The following is an 18712-nucleotide window of genomic DNA, read 5'->3' as shown; positions in this document are numbered from 1 at the left end:
GATGTAAAGCGAATGGCAAAAAAAAGATTAAAGAGAGCACAGACTTTCTTCCAAGAGAAGTAGGAGGGGGCTTTCATTTAACACAATTATCTCCCTAAATTTTCCCTTCAGTTTTATTTCCCAATACTGGCCAAGTTACTGAAGTATGTGGAGATCAGCACCTAAACAAACAAACAAAAAAAAAATCACTCTAACAAAAAAGCAAAAATATTTAGCCAAGAAGACAAATCCTGTGCTTATATCATAAAGACTATGAACTTGGGACCACTTTCAATATTCTTTTTATTACACACAACAAAAATCACTATGTTTCAAGATGCTTCCAAAAAAAGGATGCTTTCATTGTTATTATCACTAATGCTCAATTTAACAGGTCAGCTGTGCCATCCTGTTAGCAGGAGACATTACACAACACAAAGACAATAAGCCATACTGTCTAGGACACGGGCTAAGCAACATGACAAGAATGGTGATGTCACTGGCTAACCTGTGACCTCATATATTATACAAGACATCAGGCTGCTCTGTTTTTAGAGACCCCCAAGCAAGCGCCTCGCAGCCCCAGTCATTCCAGACACACCTTTGTTCATCAGTCTGCACGAGGACGCTGCTCAGTCATTGCACCAGAACATAAACTCCTTGCATTCAAGACCCAGAAGAACTGAGTTTTGTGAATGACGCTCGGCCACATTCTCTTCAAGTCTGGAAGAAAGCCTGTCAGCATCTCCTACTGCTCCATGTGGAATGAGACTCCTGTGACCCTGGTAACCAACCCAAACAAAAGAAGATGCTGAGAGTCAGGAGAGGCTTCCTTCAGAATACCTCATTCATAATTTAACTGTTAACAGCCATGTAACTGGAGTGGCTGCAGGAAAAATTAACTGTATAGCTGTCTGTTATACTGAAAGCACTTCAATTGTGTTTGCCTTCTACTTAAGCAATGGGGCTTCACATTATTTCAAGGGTTAGTCCCTTTGGAAAAAAGAAAAAAAGGGAAGAAACTCAACTAATAAATAGAATTAATTTAACTTCATTTTTAATCACTCAAGAAAGACTATAGTAATCATATTTGGCCTTTCACATTCTCCTCATCTCCTAGGCAATTAATTTTCACATATTCAATCACAATATAGTCCATAACATAGAAAGGAAATAGTTATGCACTTGTTGCTTCGCTGTAAGTTTTGTGTATGGATATTTCTGATTCAGGGGGTTAACACAAACATAGCATTCCTTTTGACCACGTACACTGACCCATACTCTGTGAACAATCTGAAAGTATAAAGGGAAAACTAACACAGAAAATATAATGGAGTGTTAAGATTCACCCAGGATTAAGAAATTTTGTTCAAGCTGTGTCCTAGATCATATTGTTGTGTTTCACACACAAAGCAGATAATATGGCTCAACCAGAAGCACTTCATATTATCTATTAGCTCTTTGAACTATGGCTGTGTTTTCTACAGATTTTCCATAATATAAATTTAGAAGTAATATGCTAAGTATTGACTGCATTACAGCTGATGATTGCACAAACAAACTTAACTGAAGTGCTACCTCCATCAAACAACATCTGTTCATTATATGTGTGAACTCAAAAGAGTATGAAAATGTCTATGATACAACACCCCTAACACAGACATGCTTAAGACGAGGATAGAAGTTCTTGCTTCCTTTCGCCTTATCTGATCACCAAGTTCATTCATATGATCAGAAATGGTACGGAGTATCCTTCAGAGTCTGGAAGCTTCATCCAAAAAGCAGGAAGATGTTCTCACAGAGACTGCTACCACAAGGTAACTTCGCAGCTTTGTCACAGCCATCATCTGAATGGTGATTATGAATTTTTCAGTGTATTGCAGATTACCCCCTACCTGGCTGATATTCTTCATCGCATTCAGACACAACAGACCACCAATCACAGCGACTGCCAGAGAAGGGTGGTGACACAACTTTTCCAGTATGTCCACGTACCTTCTGTGTTTCAGAAGCATCTTGACAACACAAAGCACAAGCTGACAGAGATGCTTTGTGGTCAAACACTTACTCAGCACTTAAATTTTGATCTTATGGTAAGATCAAAACCACAGTAAAACTTTAAATGTATGACAGAAAAAGTTTCCTTCCCATACCAAACCAAAAGCACAAATTTCACTGTGCCACTGGAAACCAGAAACTAATTACTCCTTCCCCAAGTCTTAATTCTTCCTTCTGCTGCACCTTTATATCAGAGCTTCTCCACTGAAGATGTTAAAATCTCACTTGAGAAAAGCACCGATTTGAGGATATTTTTGCTTGTAAGTGAAGTTTTAAGCAATTGCACAGACTTAAAAATACTCTTTTCCCTTTCTCAGTTTGGTGCCTAAGAAGGTCAACAATAAATATTCCTTTTAATACATGGAAGAACAGATTTAGAAACATAAAGCAGACACATTGCTGTGCAAAACACCCTTGCTGCAACACATTCAAGTCAAAACTCAGTTTGACAACTCCTCCATGGAAAACTATTTACTCAAAGTAGCAGGATCATTTGTGTCCTCTTTCCCTGAAGAGAGGCAAGAGTGACTACAGACAGAACAAAGTGCAGCAGGCTGAAAATACTAACTTTTTCATTTTAATTAAATATCATTATTTGAAATTTCTTTTTGAAACCAACACTTTTTAAGGGAATCTTGGTAAATGGAAACTGAAACAAGAATGCAGTAGGTCTTTAAGTAATCCCACAAGGCAGATGATTGACACTGATATTGTTTCCAGCCCAGTCCCTTTACTGAAGTTTAAAGACATCAGAACACATTAAAACAAAACCAATAAAGGATGTTTGGGCACTGGAAGAGGTTCTCCAGGGAAGTGGTCACAGTTCCAGCCTAAGAGAGTTCAAGAAGCATTTGGACAATGTTCTCAGGCATAGGCTGTGATTCTTCAGGATGTCCTGTGCAGGGCTGAGATTTGGATGTGGTGATCCTTGTGGGCTCCTTCCAAATCAGGATATTCTGTCATCTCTGAGAACTGAGATATCAATTCATTTTTATTCCCACAGCAGTTGAAGGCAAAAAGTTAAAGCACTGAAACAAACCCATTGAGGTTCTTTTAAAGAATCATGATGCAAATTCTCAAGAATGTATAAAAATAGTAACAAAATCATTCTTCATGTGTGTTTAAGATAGAACTGAATCAATTTGGAAGCTATGTATGTTTATACAAAAAAACCCCAAAAAACAAACTATTTATTTCCCTTTAATGCCTCCTTGGCAAACCAGACTCAGATGAAAAACATACTCCAACAGACTGCACTGGTTTTTAGGAAGCAGCATAGTGTCTGAAACCATTCAGCACTGCCAAACACTGCACAAGTGTTAAAGAGTTCAGATTCTGCAAGGTAAGGCAATATCCCAAATTTTAAGAAAGTGATCAGAAAACATACGAATAAAGCCCAGTTGTAGCTATTTATCTTTGGACCTTCATCCAGGAAAACAGATGAAAGATGCTTGCAGCATCCTAGGGGATAAGCTATATAGATAAATTAGTATTTTCCCCCCATCTCTCATTTCTACATATTGGAGAGCGTGATCCTGCCCTGCTTCCTTATTTGTATTTTAGCTTATACCTTACATAGAACAGAGACTACCCTATGCTAATAAAAAGAAGCACCACATATTTTTCAGGACATCTATTTAAATGTTCCCCTCTCTGCCATCCAGGAAAGAAATCTGCCATTGCTCCACCCTAGTAGATTGGAGGCACGACCTTCTTGCTATCAGGAAACACTGGAAGGAGAACCTGCACAATTCCAAATGACTGCTCACATAAAAAAGCAATACATATACAACTGTTATCCACTCCCAAACTACATATTCTAATTATAATGAAAAACTATCAGAAATAACTCACATATGATTCAAAGTACAGATATAAAAGGGATAACTGAAATAGCCTTCTTAGAGAAGGTTAAGAGACAAGCTTAGAGACAACTCCACTAGATAAAAGAAGCAGACCTCTAAGCAGTTTGAGCACCAGCAAGAGGAAAAGACAGCAGTCCAGAAGTAGCCTACTTGAACAAATTAAAAGAAGCAAAAGTAACAGTGACAGTCACACATGCAGGGGTGAGTCCTCCAAGTTCAGCCCGAGTTTCAGCCCTTGCTGGACCTGCTGCTTTACTGATGCAAAAAGAAATCCACCATCTCATCTGAGGCTGTTTGCCACATTCTTTTTGTAAGCTGCTCCAATTTTATTGTGGCTCGAGGGCAAAGCATTCATGGAGGAGAAGGGAAAATGCATGTGCACAACAACCTCATAAAACATTGGGAAAAGCAGAGAAGTGGAACTGACAGTGGCAAGTACCGCTTCCTAGTGTCTTACTTAGCAAATCAATCGGAAATCAGCTCCAGCAATTAAGTGATAATGAATTATTGATGACACTCACTTTGGGGAACGGAGCACTTAACCAGCATTTATGAAACTAAAGAAACTGAGGTGGGTAAGTGCTATCCCCGTTTTGCAGACGGCACAAAGCCAGGCAGACAGCAAACAATTTCACGACATTATGCCTTGCCGAGGATCACTTATCTCTAGCATATTATCTCAGTTCTGTTTGTACATGGTCACACATCTCCTTGATTTGTAACATATTCCTGCTTCAGAGAGGCACAGTGAATCTCCAGCTACAAAATTCAATCATTTCAGTAACCACATCCTATTACCTTTTCAGAGGCGGGGAGAAAAAGGCTGCTTAAAGTAAAGGGCAGTAATATTGGAGCCAGTGAAAAACTACTTTAAAATGTGATCTACAACATATGTTCAGTGGCAAAATCTGCCCTTGAGAAAGCCAAGAAGGTATTCAAGCCCTACTATTTCAAGATACTTTAAGTCTGTGCTTAACATGTGTTTAAGTCAGTCAACTTTTTTTTGCCAATGCAAATATATTCAACTAGAAACTCAGAAGAAAGCCAAGAATTCAGTCTTGGATTTAAAACACTTGCCAGCCACTCAAGGCTGTCACTAATGCCATACAGGAACATTTCCTATAACTAACACATAAAAGGGATCTAGAAAAGAGAACTCTACTCCCACCATACTCCACACCTGAGCTTTCCAACTGATGTCATTATCTATTTATACCATTAAAAACCAAACAGACAAAGGAAGATGTGAACATTCACAGCACATTATCTTTCCTACACCTTCACAATTTTTCATCGGACTTAGCAAGCAGAGGCTATTGTCTACATGCACTTAAAGGTAAGTCTCTCACACTTCAGCTTTCACCCTCAACAGCAGCTGCCAGAGCTGAGGCAGACACAGATGCAGCTTTACAAATTAGCAGCCACATGCCATCCAACTGGTGTGAAACACCACGACGTCCCTTCAAACACCACAATGGTTACACACATGCGAGTGTGCTGACTCACAGTCAGCTCTGACAAGAACACTGGTGACATAAGCTTCAGGAGGAGGAAGATGAATGTCAGTACCTGCAACATAGTCCAGCCTTGCAGACAGGATGCCTTTCAGGGAAGGGCAGCTTTCTGTGTGGAATTTGAGATGACCGGATATCAGGGTTCAGCCCTGCCACAGAGGTCTTACATGACCATATTATTCTGCTTTCCTTGGCTTCAGTTTTCCTTTTCTGTTAATGACTACTAATGCTCTCCTATCCCATGGGAATACTGCCAGCATCCATAATTTATCATTCCACCCTCCTTGGATGCTGAGAAGATGGGTACCTGAAGATACATACTGATCAGTTGTTTGCCAAATATATAAACTGTTTTTAAAGACGCATAATAAAAAATGCAAACTATTAATATTAAAGCCCATCTGTGTATCATATAACCATTAAGGAGGGAAAAGGCCTCAGTAATCACCGAGTCCAAGCATTAACCCAGCACTGACAAGTTCACTACTACACCATGTCTCTAAGGACCACATCTACATGTTTTTTGAACACATCCAGGGATTGTGATTTCACCATTTGCTGGGCAATCTGTTCCAATGCCTGATCACCCCTTCGGTGAAGGATTTTTTCCTTATTCCCAGGTTTATACCTGGCCTGGCAAAACTTCAGGCCGTTTCCTCTTGTCCTATTGCTTGTTACTCTGTCTACCTCACCTCACTAACAATGTTTTTTCAGGGTGTTGTAGAGATCAGTAAGATTTCCCCACAAGCCTCCTTTTCTGCAGGTTAAACAACCCCAGCTCCTTCAGCTGCTCTTCACAAGACTTGTGCTCCAGACCCTTCACCAGTTCTGTTGTCCTACTGTAGACTCATTCCACTACCTCCATGTCTTTTGTGCAGTGAGGAGCCCAAAACTGAACACAGGATTCAAGGTGTGGCCTCACTGTGCAGAGTACAGGGGACAATCATTGCTCTGGTCCTGCTGGCCACACTATTGCTTATTCAGGCCAGGATGCCATTGGCCTTCTTGGCCATTTGGGCACTGCTGGCTCATGTTCAGCTGCTGTCAACCAGCACCCCCAGGTCCTTTCCTACAGGGCATCTTTCCAGCCACTTTCCCCCAAGCCTACAGTATTGCATGGGGTTGCTGTGACCCAAGCCCCTCAGGACCCAGCACCTTGCCTTGCTGAACTTCACACAATTGGCTTTGTCCCATTGATCCAGCCTGCCCAGATCCCCCTGCCTTCCTACCCTCCAGCAGATCAAGACTCCCACCCAGCTTGGTGTTGTCTGCAAACTCCATTTATTCCTCAACAGTAAACAGGCATTTTTATATTTTTATATCCAAAAATCTTTGAGGTATGCAGCTGATACACAGTTCTGGCATTCTAACTAAAATAGGTAGGACCACCCTGTATCAGATAGGCAGGAAGGAGTTTAGGAAATTGCAGCTTCAACTACCAACTAGACTCAGTTCACATAGTAACTCTCTAGAGAAAAGTGATCCCCTAGACTTAACAAACTCAAATAATTTTAGATACACAAATTAATTGCACTGTTATTTACACTTACAGGTTATTTAAACAACAAGAACACCTGGTATGGTTCAATTTGTGTTTTTCTTTTGCATCTACCCTTTACTTCATTTAATGCTGGGGTTTGATTAGTGGGAAAAGGAAACAACATGGGAAGCTTGTTTGAAAACAGATTATGAATCCCTATGTTTCAAAGTATCCAAAAACCACTCCGCCCTGGAAACATGCAATGACTAGCTCTTGGTATAGCCGTTTACACCTAGGGTTTAATTTTGCCAGTTGAGCTCAAACTGCTCTCTAACCAAAACATTTACTACAGCATTTCAGTAACGCATTTTTTCCAACACAACAGGCCAACAGTCCTTCTAAACCAAAGCAAACAACACTGGAACAGTAACTAAATCTGTGCCAAGTTAGTTTTCTTACAGGAATGTGCAAAGTAGCTTGGAAGGCTTGTGTTTGCAAACACCCAACTTATTCCATCTTCAAAGGCCAGACTGGCAAAGGTGCAAAGACCATTCCATTTCCTCAATGAGACATCCCTTATCAGACATGCTTCCTTTCCAAATGGAGATAACCACCTGGTATTTTAGAAGTCTAAATCACGCACTCTTTACTGGGCTAAAAACTGGTTGGATAGCGAGGCCCAGCGAGGAATGAACATACATCCAGCTGGCAGCCAGCCACAAATGATGTTCCCCAGAGCTCACTGTTGGGCCAGTCCTTTTAATACCTCTATCAATGACCTGAGTGAGAGGACCAAGTGTCCGGTCAGTCAGTTTGCAGACAGTGCTAAGCTGGGTAGGAGTGTTGATCTGCTGGACAGGCTGGATCAATGTGCCAAAGCCAGCTGTGTGAGGCTCAACAAGGTGAGGTGATGGGTCCTGAGGGAGCTGGTGTTGTTTAGCCTGGAGAAAAGGAGACTCATGAGGACCTTATCACTCTCTACAAGTGCCTGAAAAGAGGTTGTAGCCAGGTGGGGTTTGGGCTCTTCTCTCAGGCACCCAGCAACAGAACAAGAGGACACAGCCTCAAGGTGCATCAGGGGACATTCAGGTTGGACATTAGGAAGAATTTTTTCACTGAATGGGATGCCAAAGGAGATGGTGGAGTCACCACCCCTGAAGTATTCAAGAAGTGACTGGACATGACACTTAGTGCTACAGTGACATGGTGGTGTTTGGTCAAAAGCTGGACTCAATCTTGGAAGGCTTTCCCAACCTTGATGAGTCTATGATTGTATGTGGGCTTAATTTTAACAAGATCTAATGAGCCTTACAGAGGTCTCCAACACAGGCCCAAAGGAAGCTACACTAATTGCTTCTTCAACTGGAAAGTTTGCACACAATTGAGATCTGCCTAATTTTGCAACTACTGATGAAAAAACAAAGTACCAACAGTGCAGGGAAAATTTAACTAAACCATGGTTGAACAGTTTCCCCATGAGACTACTCACAAGGAGCAGTGGCAGTCAGCAGATCAGCAACTCTGGATTCAACCTCAGTTAGGACACAAATATCCTGCCAAGGAGCAGCACTGTTTCTTGTGTTTCCAGGTTTTATTTGACTCAGCTAATTGGCCATTAAGCTCCAATGAGGTGGACATTTATCTACAGATAACACAAGGAAATTGGAAAGTAAGCAGCCTGAGGCTACCCTGAAGACTGTTAACCAAATAGTAAGGCAGAGCTCAATTAAAACAATTCATCAGAAAACCTATACAGTTCATTGGCAGATTTTCAAGGATCCCATTAGAAATTTTAAGGATATTCAATCTGATTAGACACTGAAGTCTATCTCATGTAGAAACCATTAATAAATAAAGAGCCTTTAACTTTGAAAGCCTGAACATTATCAAAGCCACAGCAGGAAGAGACACTGGGCCTTTCCTGTGTAACTAACATGCACAATTTTCCATAATAATGGCAACCTCTTTCTGAAAAATGAGACTGATGAAAAGGTACAGCTGTGCAAACCAATGTCATCAAGTACCCATCACTTCTGGGTAGAGTCTGTTGATGTAACTAAGAGACAGACACTCTTTACATGCTACCTCAAAAAAGCCTACATGCAGGACCTCTGAATCACAAGCATTCCATGAAATGTCTTATGTCAGTTGTTGAAAAGGGCAGGCATTTCAATCACTTGAAATTGCAGTGCAAATAGGAAATTACACTGCAAAACATTTTGTCACTCATTTTATGAAAACTTGAAGAAGAAAAATGGCTATTGTGCTCTTAACCTTAATGGACATATAATTCAAGTACAAAGTACAGTCACTGAAACTATTCTGGACTCATTTTTTGAAAAGAAAGGTTGCAATGAAAAATATTTCAAAAAACACAATGCTGTCAGTAATCACTATAGCGCAAAAAATCTGACAACACTCTACTTCAAAATTGCAATTTAGAAGCTCACATTCCTAATGGGAGATTTTCAGAGTACAACTGGTACTGCCAACTTGTATTGTTTAAAAATACTCTTAGGAACTCTACTATTAATGTCCTTTTTATCTTCCAAGTACTCTGTTAATGTTCTAGACAGACCACTTTGATCTCCGATTTCTATACTGCACGTGGTAGCTCCATTTTCAGAGGAGATAAAAAGAAAAGGTTCCTGAAATTTAAATACTGCTTGCAGATAACAGAGGGAAGTCCTTCATCTGACTGCAAAAGGACAAATACCTGTGGTTTGATTAAGAACGTGTAAGCTGAAAAATATCACAGGGATTCATTTTTCTCCTACCTTCACACTTGCTGATATTCAAAGCCAGTATATTCACAAGATTGAAAATGCCTAAAAAGAGTAGGTAGATCTCACCTTTTAAGACAGGGCTACCAAATACTTCTTAGAGAACATAAAATCAGAATTCCAACAGGATTCAATTCAATTAATGACAAGTTTAACATCTAGAACCCTGGTTACATAGTAAAATGAATGATCTGTTCATTTAAAAGTTCACAATGTTTTGGGTTGGATTTTTTCACAATTCTACCTGTAACTCCATTTATGCTTTCATTTCACTCACAATTAGGTACTGAAATTCAGCCATATGGATTGTTTTCCTCCCTCTCCACCTTCTTTTTACCTTTCAAAAACTTGCTGAAAAGAAGCCTTTTTTGAAAGACAGCAATCACCACAAACACCATTTTCTTCCTTCGCCAATTCTGAATTATGCCACTTAGTTTAACAACTTGGTCTTTTTGAAAGTGACTGAGCAGTAAGTTCTTCCAGACTCCAGGATTTCACAAGTGCAGCCTGCTTTCTGCCAGACTAAGCAGATCTTGATCTCAGCATCTGTACTGTGCCTTTCCAGTTACAAAAACAAGCAAAGATGTTCAGATTTTACATTATGCCAAGGCCTTGAGAAGACATGTTTCTCGCCATTGATCAGACCATGGAAAATTTAGCTTGGCATCTGCAAGATCACCATCAGAGCCACAAACTCTTCTGGCAGACAGCCATTCTCCTCAAGACAAAAAACATCCACTTCAGGTTCCAGAAAACCATATATTCAGTTTAGGAGTGTGCAGTTCCACCCAGCTTTCAAGACTTCAGTTTTAGGCCCAGCCATAAGAGCAACTTGTGCCATTGGCAGGAGGCTGGCTAACAAGTTAGGACTTATTTGGCCCTTGAAACTCTTTGATTGCAGTGTGTTTCCTCAGAAGGTTACACATGCTGAGTCTACCAATTTATGTGTTTATGAAGAACTGATGCACTTTGGCAGATGAAGCAGATGAAGTATTTAACTCTCTAGTCTATGACTGCACATATTTAACAATACATATTCACTAATGATTTAGCAATTTATAAATCATGCCTTGCATTGTGTCAAGTAAATCCTAACTGTCCTTCATAAATGCCTGAGAAACGGCTCATTTGCTTAAGATGCACAATTCACTAATAAACTGTACCAGAAACTGAGTAAGACCAAGTCCCAAGTAGTCTGCTCTTACTAAACTCCACCTCCCAAACTCAGCAGCAAAGTCCTACACAGCCTAAAGCTTAGCCTTATAAACAGCACAGCTAAGCAATCGACAGGGAGGACAGGGCGAAGAAAAGCATGCACAGCACTAGTGTCAGAGTGAAGCAGAGCACTTGCAATAGGTAGATGCAACGGAAAAATTACAATTCCTAACTGCAGGTTTGGCACAGATATAGTAAGTATACATAACAGCATCTTTCTTTTTAAGTACAGAGGCATGATGAGGAAATCCATGGCTATCTCTATGCATCAATGGGTACAATTTGGTGAGGTCATGAGGCACAAAGGAAAAAAAGAGAAAAGGATACTGAGAGGAGGAAGGAAGTGACACAAATCATCTATGAAAAGAAGCATGTAAGCACGATGTCATCAGCATGCAGCTTCACAAAAAGAGAACAACGATGCAGGCAAAGAGAGAAAAAGAAAGGAGTTTAACAAGAAAGGGATTCACAATCTGAGAAATAATGGCTAACTTTAAATGCAGGATTTTAGCTAAGCTTATACAAAGAGCACCAGAAACATTTATTAATCCTTAACGTAACTTCTTATTGCATTGGGAGCAGCAGAATATCAGCCCTGAGACTGAATTAGCAGCCTCGAAATTCAAAAGTGTAAACTCAAGTATTCCCTTGAGTGTGTGTGAGCCATGTGTGAGCAATGACTGCATTCCCTGTCAAGCAGCCACTATTTGGCAGGTTTGACACGGTCCTGAACCACAGGTTACCTAAGCAGAGCACCCCAAACAGACAAGCAACAGTACTTCAAGTTGTCAACTCTTGCTCTGCCTTGCAAAAGGGAGAGAAAGTGCAACTTGACAAATGCATGGATTTTCCTAAGTATATCAATTTGTGTGTCTCTATCATGCTTCACATCTTTGTACACCTAACACTTCTGCGTTTGAGGAATCTTAATGCCTTTACCCTAACAACAAATTAAAAAAAAAACAGGAATACTTGACTAAAAATTATCATATCAAGAAAAATCTACTTACCTCACATCAAATCCATACCAGTCAAGGCAGAACATCTCTTAAAGGCAAAAAACCACTACTTTTAACTATAAAAACATATGCCTGATATATGTGGCATATATCTCTTTACTAAAACCAGGGTAGCATTAACAGCATCAGAAAAAGATGGTAAGAGACCTGGTGTCAAAAAAAAAAAAAGTTTAAATGGATAAAAGGGGAGAGAATACAGTGAGAAAATAATTATATCTTGCCCAAAGTCATACTGCTGATCAGTAACACAACCTGGAGTAGATCCTGCAGCACTAAGACCATGAACAGCTTTGCCCAGAAGGACACAAGTCTTCAGTTGATGCAGATACGTGTGGTTGGCAATGGTGTTCTGTCTGGAGCTATAAGCATAACTGACTCATTAACAATTGAAGTGATAAATTCATTCAAAATACATAAAGCAAGAGAAATCACTCCAAGGAAGGACAGAATATGAGCATAAAGTGATACTGAGTAGTCAGAATTCACATCTAAATTTTTAATAGAACCACAACCTACTTGCTGCAGTAACATGATTACATTTTATCAAAACAGATAAATTCTCACATGGAAATGTTATCTAAAAATCAAACTTTTCATCCAACAAACTGAACAGTTTCAAAACAGACCAACATAGGCCATCTCATGTGATGTAAATGGCTTCCATCTAAAATTTTCAATAAGAGAACACTGAAGGAGAAATTTCCCCCATCACATTCCCTAGGAGCCATCTGGAATCTGTCTAAGCAGATGAAAGATAACAACACAACACCAGAAACCCATATCAAGGTGTGGCACTTAGAGATTTCTCCTTTAATCTACAAGGAAAAAACTAATCAGAATTCATACTTAAAGAACAAAAATAGCACTAAAACCTGAAAAATTGTATTTTTTGCCCCTATTGAAACAAGCTATTTCATAACACAACAGCATACTTCAACCATATTAAACGTATACACTTCCTAATTTTTAATAAATTAAATCTCACAGGCTCCTTGAGAGACACCAAAGCCATTTTAAAATGAAATCTTTTGGCTAAGAAGACATAGTATCAGGACCTTGGAATTCATTAGCTCCCAATCCTAAATGATCCCAGATTTTAGCAGAGTTTCACACCCACATCACCTTCCATTCATTACCTCAGCTCCCTGTTCACTCTGACATGTGACACAGCAACTTACTCAACCATTTACACATTGACAAAGAGCAGCTTTGCTTGATATGTTTTAATTGTGACAAGTTCACAGCTGTCCAGTCCACGGCTGGAAGAAGGTTTAACAAACACGCAGGAAAAAGGCATCAGCAGCCACCCCACCCCCCTAAATTGCTTCCATTTTTATTTTGTTCATCTGGGGCCTTTTGATTATCCACCCATATGATTCCCCAATCCTTCAGCACATTTCTCACACTAACAGGAGCTACCTATTATTTCTCTCCAGCTTCCAAAGAGTACACATTTCTATAAGCTGCAACGAAAATAAGTATGTGATTCCACAAATTCCTTTGCAACCAAGAAGTGGGTAAGTGGGGATCTGCATAAGCAGCTGAGAACAAGAACAAGGAGAGACCAATGGCTCCATTTAGGAATCTCTCTGCCTCAGCATTTCCCATGTGCAAATTAAAACACACCCACACACCAAGCCAGCTACTATTACACCATCTTCTCCCCTAAAAGGATTTTTCTGTCCTGATAGACAACACTGCATGCAAGGTGAGGTTGGCCCAAAATGCCTTTTAGTTTGCCAGTTTCACTAGCACAAGATTGCAAGAAAGAAACGAAACATCTGGTCAGGTTACTGCAGTTTACAAGATTCTACATGTCAAATAACCTGGATACAGATAGGGTCCTTGCAAACGCAAAACCTCATTGATCATATAAATCACAAGTTTCACTATCAGAGGTAACTAATTTAGATAAATGCTTTCTGCATGGTGTTTTGTTTGCTTGTTTTTCTTAAGCTATTTGTTTAATTTTCAATCTTTGTTGTTGTTTTTTTTTTTTTTTGTTTCTTAATATGAGCTCCTCCTCAAAAATTCTATAGCAGCCAGTAAATGTATGATAAACTAATTATCCTAATGGTTGACTATACAATTACCTCCAGCCCTTATCTATTTACATTTCAAGCAAAGGACAATCTGTCATTCTATGTTTCACATGAGAGCTACCTTAAAATACACACTTAAAACTGTTTTCACTTGAAATATTCCATTTTGCATTTTAGATATAGCCCATTATGAGGTCCTGCTAGAGTAGAAGAGTTATGTTTTAATACTTGAAAAGGCAAAAATGCCAAAACCCTACTATTGAGACCCAGGATGTTTTTCCTTCCTCATCTTTGAAACCTGCCAGCTGATAATGCAGCTGTTTTCAAATTCAGACCCTGAAAATGCCAGTTGAAACAGTTATCACAGAGTGCCTTGTACCAAAGGTAGAAGAATATCCTCAGCTCCAGTCTGCAGCAGGCAGGACAACTGAACAGCCTACCAGGCTTTCTAGCAATTCATAAAACTCATCAGCTTCTACAACAGACAAGACATTGAAATGGAGAGCACTGCTACCATCACAGCTACAGATTTTTCAAGCCTACTCCATTATTGCATTTCTGCTCACATAGACAGAGAGAGTAATCACAGAACAGGATATATGACAGACTACTCTGGTAAAATGTACCAGTTTGGAAAAATAAATTAAATTTTAAAAAACACAAACAAAAACCAAAGCAAATTCTTCAGGTGATAAATTAATTTTTAATTAGGCCTTCCCACATTGCCCTGAAACACAGAGATACTTGAATCTCAGCTCAATTCATCACTGCTACCTAACAAATCAACACAACCCTGTAACAGTCTAGAGGATTTACAGCAAAGGGAGCCATTTTATTCCTTACCCAGTAGGTAAACGGCATAAAAATGAAAGCAGGATGCAGGTTTCTATTGTCACAATAAAAGTATTACAGTACCACCAGGAATTTTTTTTCTCTAAAGAGGTATGGAGCTTGCTGGTCTCAGTGTATCAGGCACTACAGACTGCATGCTTGTAACAATTTATTTTACATTTGTACAAAAGATGCATTTTTACTACCTATTTTCTTTCTAACAATCTTCACTTCCTATCACAACATGTGACTGCAACATTGCAGTCATGCTTCCACCCTCTCAGCCTGGCAACTGCAGACTCTGCAGCAATCATCTGATGGCATGGTTGGAAGTTCCTGGGCTCTGCAACTCCCCATATTCAGTGAGTAAGAGAAATCTGTTTAAATCTAGCCAAGGACACACCTCCCCCAAATCATCCTCTGCTTATTTCAGTCCCTGCACAAAAAATGTACTTGCAAGAGTAAAGTCTGACAACAGCCTCAAACATCAAATGTTGAATAACCAGAAACTGATTCATGACAACTTGTGAGTGGGCACAGGCTCCTGTGAGAAATCCCAGATTCTCCTCAGCATGGCTGTGGAGCTTTGCATTGGAGTGGGTACTCCTGGCTGCTCTCATTACAACCAGTGGCAGACTCACATCCTCAGCATATATCCAGTGCTTGTTATTACTGTCCCAAGCTGGAAGTTTCTTGACTTACCAACTATAGGAATCTTTCTCCATCTCTCTCCCACACTGATGTGCTCCCCATACTCACAGCTGGCTTATGTACCAGGAAAGACAAACACTGGTTATGAAGCACTAGACTCAGCTTAAGAGTTTGTAAGAAGACTGCTTGAAAAACACAGAACAGACCTCCTGAATACACAATACAGACATGAGTCTTCAAGTAGAGTGTAGCATTTTTTTCTCTCTGCTTATCTAACAGTGGAGACTGCTAGTCAGCAGTGCTGATTACTACTGCCATGCAGTACATAAGGTTTTCAACAAAGAAATTCTGCTATTAGCAATACCTCTGAATGTCAGTACAAATGAAGACCCATGTAAGGAAATAATGATTATTTACCTAACACCATGTGGAAGTTTTAAGTTACCAGATATTACACAATGCAGACTAATGTGGTAACGTGACTCTTCAAATAGTCCTACCTCTGCTTGATTTTAGGGATGGTCTGGTTTTTTGCAAGATTTTGAGGTACAGTTGCAAAATGCAATGAAAGCACATGTGTGGCCCTTCATGTTTATGCTGTCTGTGGGATGGGTCCTGACTGTAACAATCTTAGACCAAAAGACTAGAGGGATTAAGACAAAACGCCTCCCCTTAGTACAGAGCAAGCTGAGCATATTTTAAAAGGCATAATATCTACCTTACGTATTTGACTAAGGTATCAGAAAGGCCCTTATATTGAACTGTGACATCTGGGGATGATACTTGGAAATCCCAGCTGTGCATTGCATTTTGATCCCCCAGTCATTTTAAACATTTTAAAACCTTCTTCAGTTAAAACAGGAAGGTCTGTAACTGTCAGGAAAAAAGTGTCCCTTTTTTGCTCACTTTGTAATCATACTTCTAAAAGCAGTTAACTTACCTGAATGTTTGTGATTCCTGCTATAATTTCTCTTCTTAATGGATGATTGAAGAAAAAAATACATAAATCTATGTTCAAAACACGTTCCATAGATTTAGGTTTCTTTAAATTAAAAAAAAATTGTCTTGAATACACAGTACAGTGGCAGTCAGGATTACAGAACTCATTTTTCTGTTAGGGATTGTTTACATGTTATTGGTTTTTCAGCTGTAGTGTACTTGCAATTCTCTGAAACAATTATTTCCAAAACTCACTGCAACTGAGTGTAGATCAGCTTGCATTACTTCATACAAGAAGATACACATAGATGTCTGTTTTCTAACTAACAGACATTCTTCTATATTAACTTAACCCGATAATGTTGTTACAGTCTGAGCTGGAAATAGGAATCCTTGCAGGACATAACCTACATCCAGGAACTCCTGGGCTGACACTGAGCCAAAGTAAAGTGCTGGAAACTGGGTCACACCATGACATGTACAGGGCAGCAGGAGGGGATCGGAGCCGAGCCTGACCTGCTTACTCTGGCAAGAGCACGAGAGATGAAAGAAACTGGGTGCATGCTGCCCAAGAGCTTGATGAGACTTGAAATGAGATGGGGACTAGAAGAGGAAAGGAAGGTAACCAAGAAGCTCAGGGAACAGAGGCTGAAACTTCAGATCCATAGTCTCTTTCTGATCGATTACCATTAAGTTACCAACTGAAATTAACAAGCCTGGCGTAAGTGCAAACTCGAGTATCATAACAAAATAAAACCTTTCCCATGCAGATAGGCTCTTTCAGGATGAAAAGCACTATTCGATACAACTACAATATTATGAGTCAAGACAAAAATAAAAGATCAACTTTGCCTTGCAAATATTCACTGCTAATGCAAGTCAACAGTTACCTCTGCACGCTAGCAGAACAACTGTTTAGACAGGACACTTACACTGTTTATCTTCTGTTAACTGAAATTCATCCCTGGGGTTTCAAGGTTTCCCATCTGTACCCAAAAAAGATTCAATAGGAAAAGAAGTATTTATATTTTATATCAGGAGTTACCAGAAGTAAAATTCAAAACAGAGTGAAGGCCAGGCAGAGACAAACTTATGCTCCCTGTGGGAAGCTTGCAGGGGTGCCAAAATATACAGAGGAAGCAACACCTAAAAAACAAATCCCTGAAGACCCCCTACTTTATTTTGCAAAAGAAAAACAGAACACATGAAAAAAGAAGTTTTAGAAATTTCTTTGAATCTGCCCCAAAGTAAACCAGAGTATCTGGTTAAGTAACTGCAAGAATGTTGTGCAAGAACGGCAGCCAGCAGTCAAAAAGCTGAAGTACCAACTTCCACACAAGAAACAGGTCTTTGTCACTGCCCCCAAGCCAAGGTGGAGCAGGAACATGGGGTGTGGGTGGCTGGGAAACCTTCATATGTAAAGATCAGTATCTTGTCGATGGGAACCCTCCGTGTTAATCTAAGATTGGTATTACAAGCAAATACATTCAACATATGGAAGCACAGAACTTGCTGTTAATAATTAGATGAAATTCTGGCAGCAGTAGAATGGAAATTAATAAGGAAGAAGGCAACACAATCCAGGTAAACAAACCTGAGCTTTGTCTGAAGCCTCCCAAAAATGGAACAGCGGAAATAGTTTTGCAAAGACACCTAAACCTCCAAAGACTTACGAATGTCACAAAGTTTGTAGCTGTCTAATTCCAAAAGGGTGCAAGTCCTGTAGCTCTTCACCTCCTTCCTACCCATCTACAACAGACTCGAACTCTTACCATAGAAGTCGTGAAACTTAAAAGCTCTTCATGACAACAAATACTCTAAAATGACAAGAAAAGAAAATAATTTGAGCTTGATAATCTGAGTTTTACACACTGTGTGTCATCACTTTATCGCCAAGGCGTGATTCGGAAACAGACCCAGCAGCATGCAGCCAGGCTACTTACACTGTCTGGAAAAGAGCCCGCTAAGATCATGTTGCAGAAATAATTCACACCTGCAGCAAAGCTGCACAAAACATCATCAACTCGCCAATTCTGACAGGCATATGCCGACCGTGACGGGGAGAAAGAGTATAGACGAATATGAACAAGAAGTAAGAAATGCGCTTTCGCACGCCAAGCGAAGCCGGGCAGGACCCGAGCGCTTCGCTTGGCCGCATCCCGCCGCGGGCCCACCGGCGCAGGGTCGCCCACACCCGCCACGGCCCCGCAGAGGAGAAGGGGCCCGCAGCAGCGGAGCCGCGGCCGCTTCGGCCCGGCGGCGACTTCGACGCCCGGTTCGGCCCAAGGGCGCCCGACCCCAGAGGCAGCCCGGCCCCGCTGCCCTTCCACGCTCCT

At 40.3% G+C, this 18712-nt stretch overlaps 1 protein-coding gene across 4 annotated transcripts in view; it reads right to left on the bottom strand.

Annotated features, from left to right (window-relative positions):
* Positions 1–18712, bottom strand: part of LDLRAD3 (low density lipoprotein receptor class A domain containing 3) — a 105137-nt gene that overhangs the window by 85988 nt on the left and 437 nt on the right. The window contains exon 1 of one of the 4 annotated variants that reach the window (XM_085580196.1): positions 16378–18706. The exons of 2 other annotated variants lie outside the window; for them this stretch is intronic. In XM_085580196.1, coding sequence (XP_085436322.1) covers positions 16378–16441 — 64 coding nt within the window. In that variant the 5' untranslated portion in view covers positions 16442–18706. Of the gene's footprint in view, positions 1–580; positions 18707–18712 lie in introns of those variants that run through there. One more of the 4 variants, XM_085580198.1, reaches the window with a different exon arrangement.

The sequence above is a fragment of the Lonchura striata genome, chromosome 5 (assembly GCF_050655825.1).
Source record: "Lonchura striata isolate lonStrDom1 chromosome 5, ASM5065582v1, whole genome shotgun sequence".
Taxonomy (NCBI): domain Eukaryota; kingdom Metazoa; phylum Chordata; class Aves; order Passeriformes; family Estrildidae; genus Lonchura; species Lonchura striata.
Note: the sequence above shows the minus strand (reverse complement) of the source record. Positions and strands in the feature narration are given on the sequence as shown.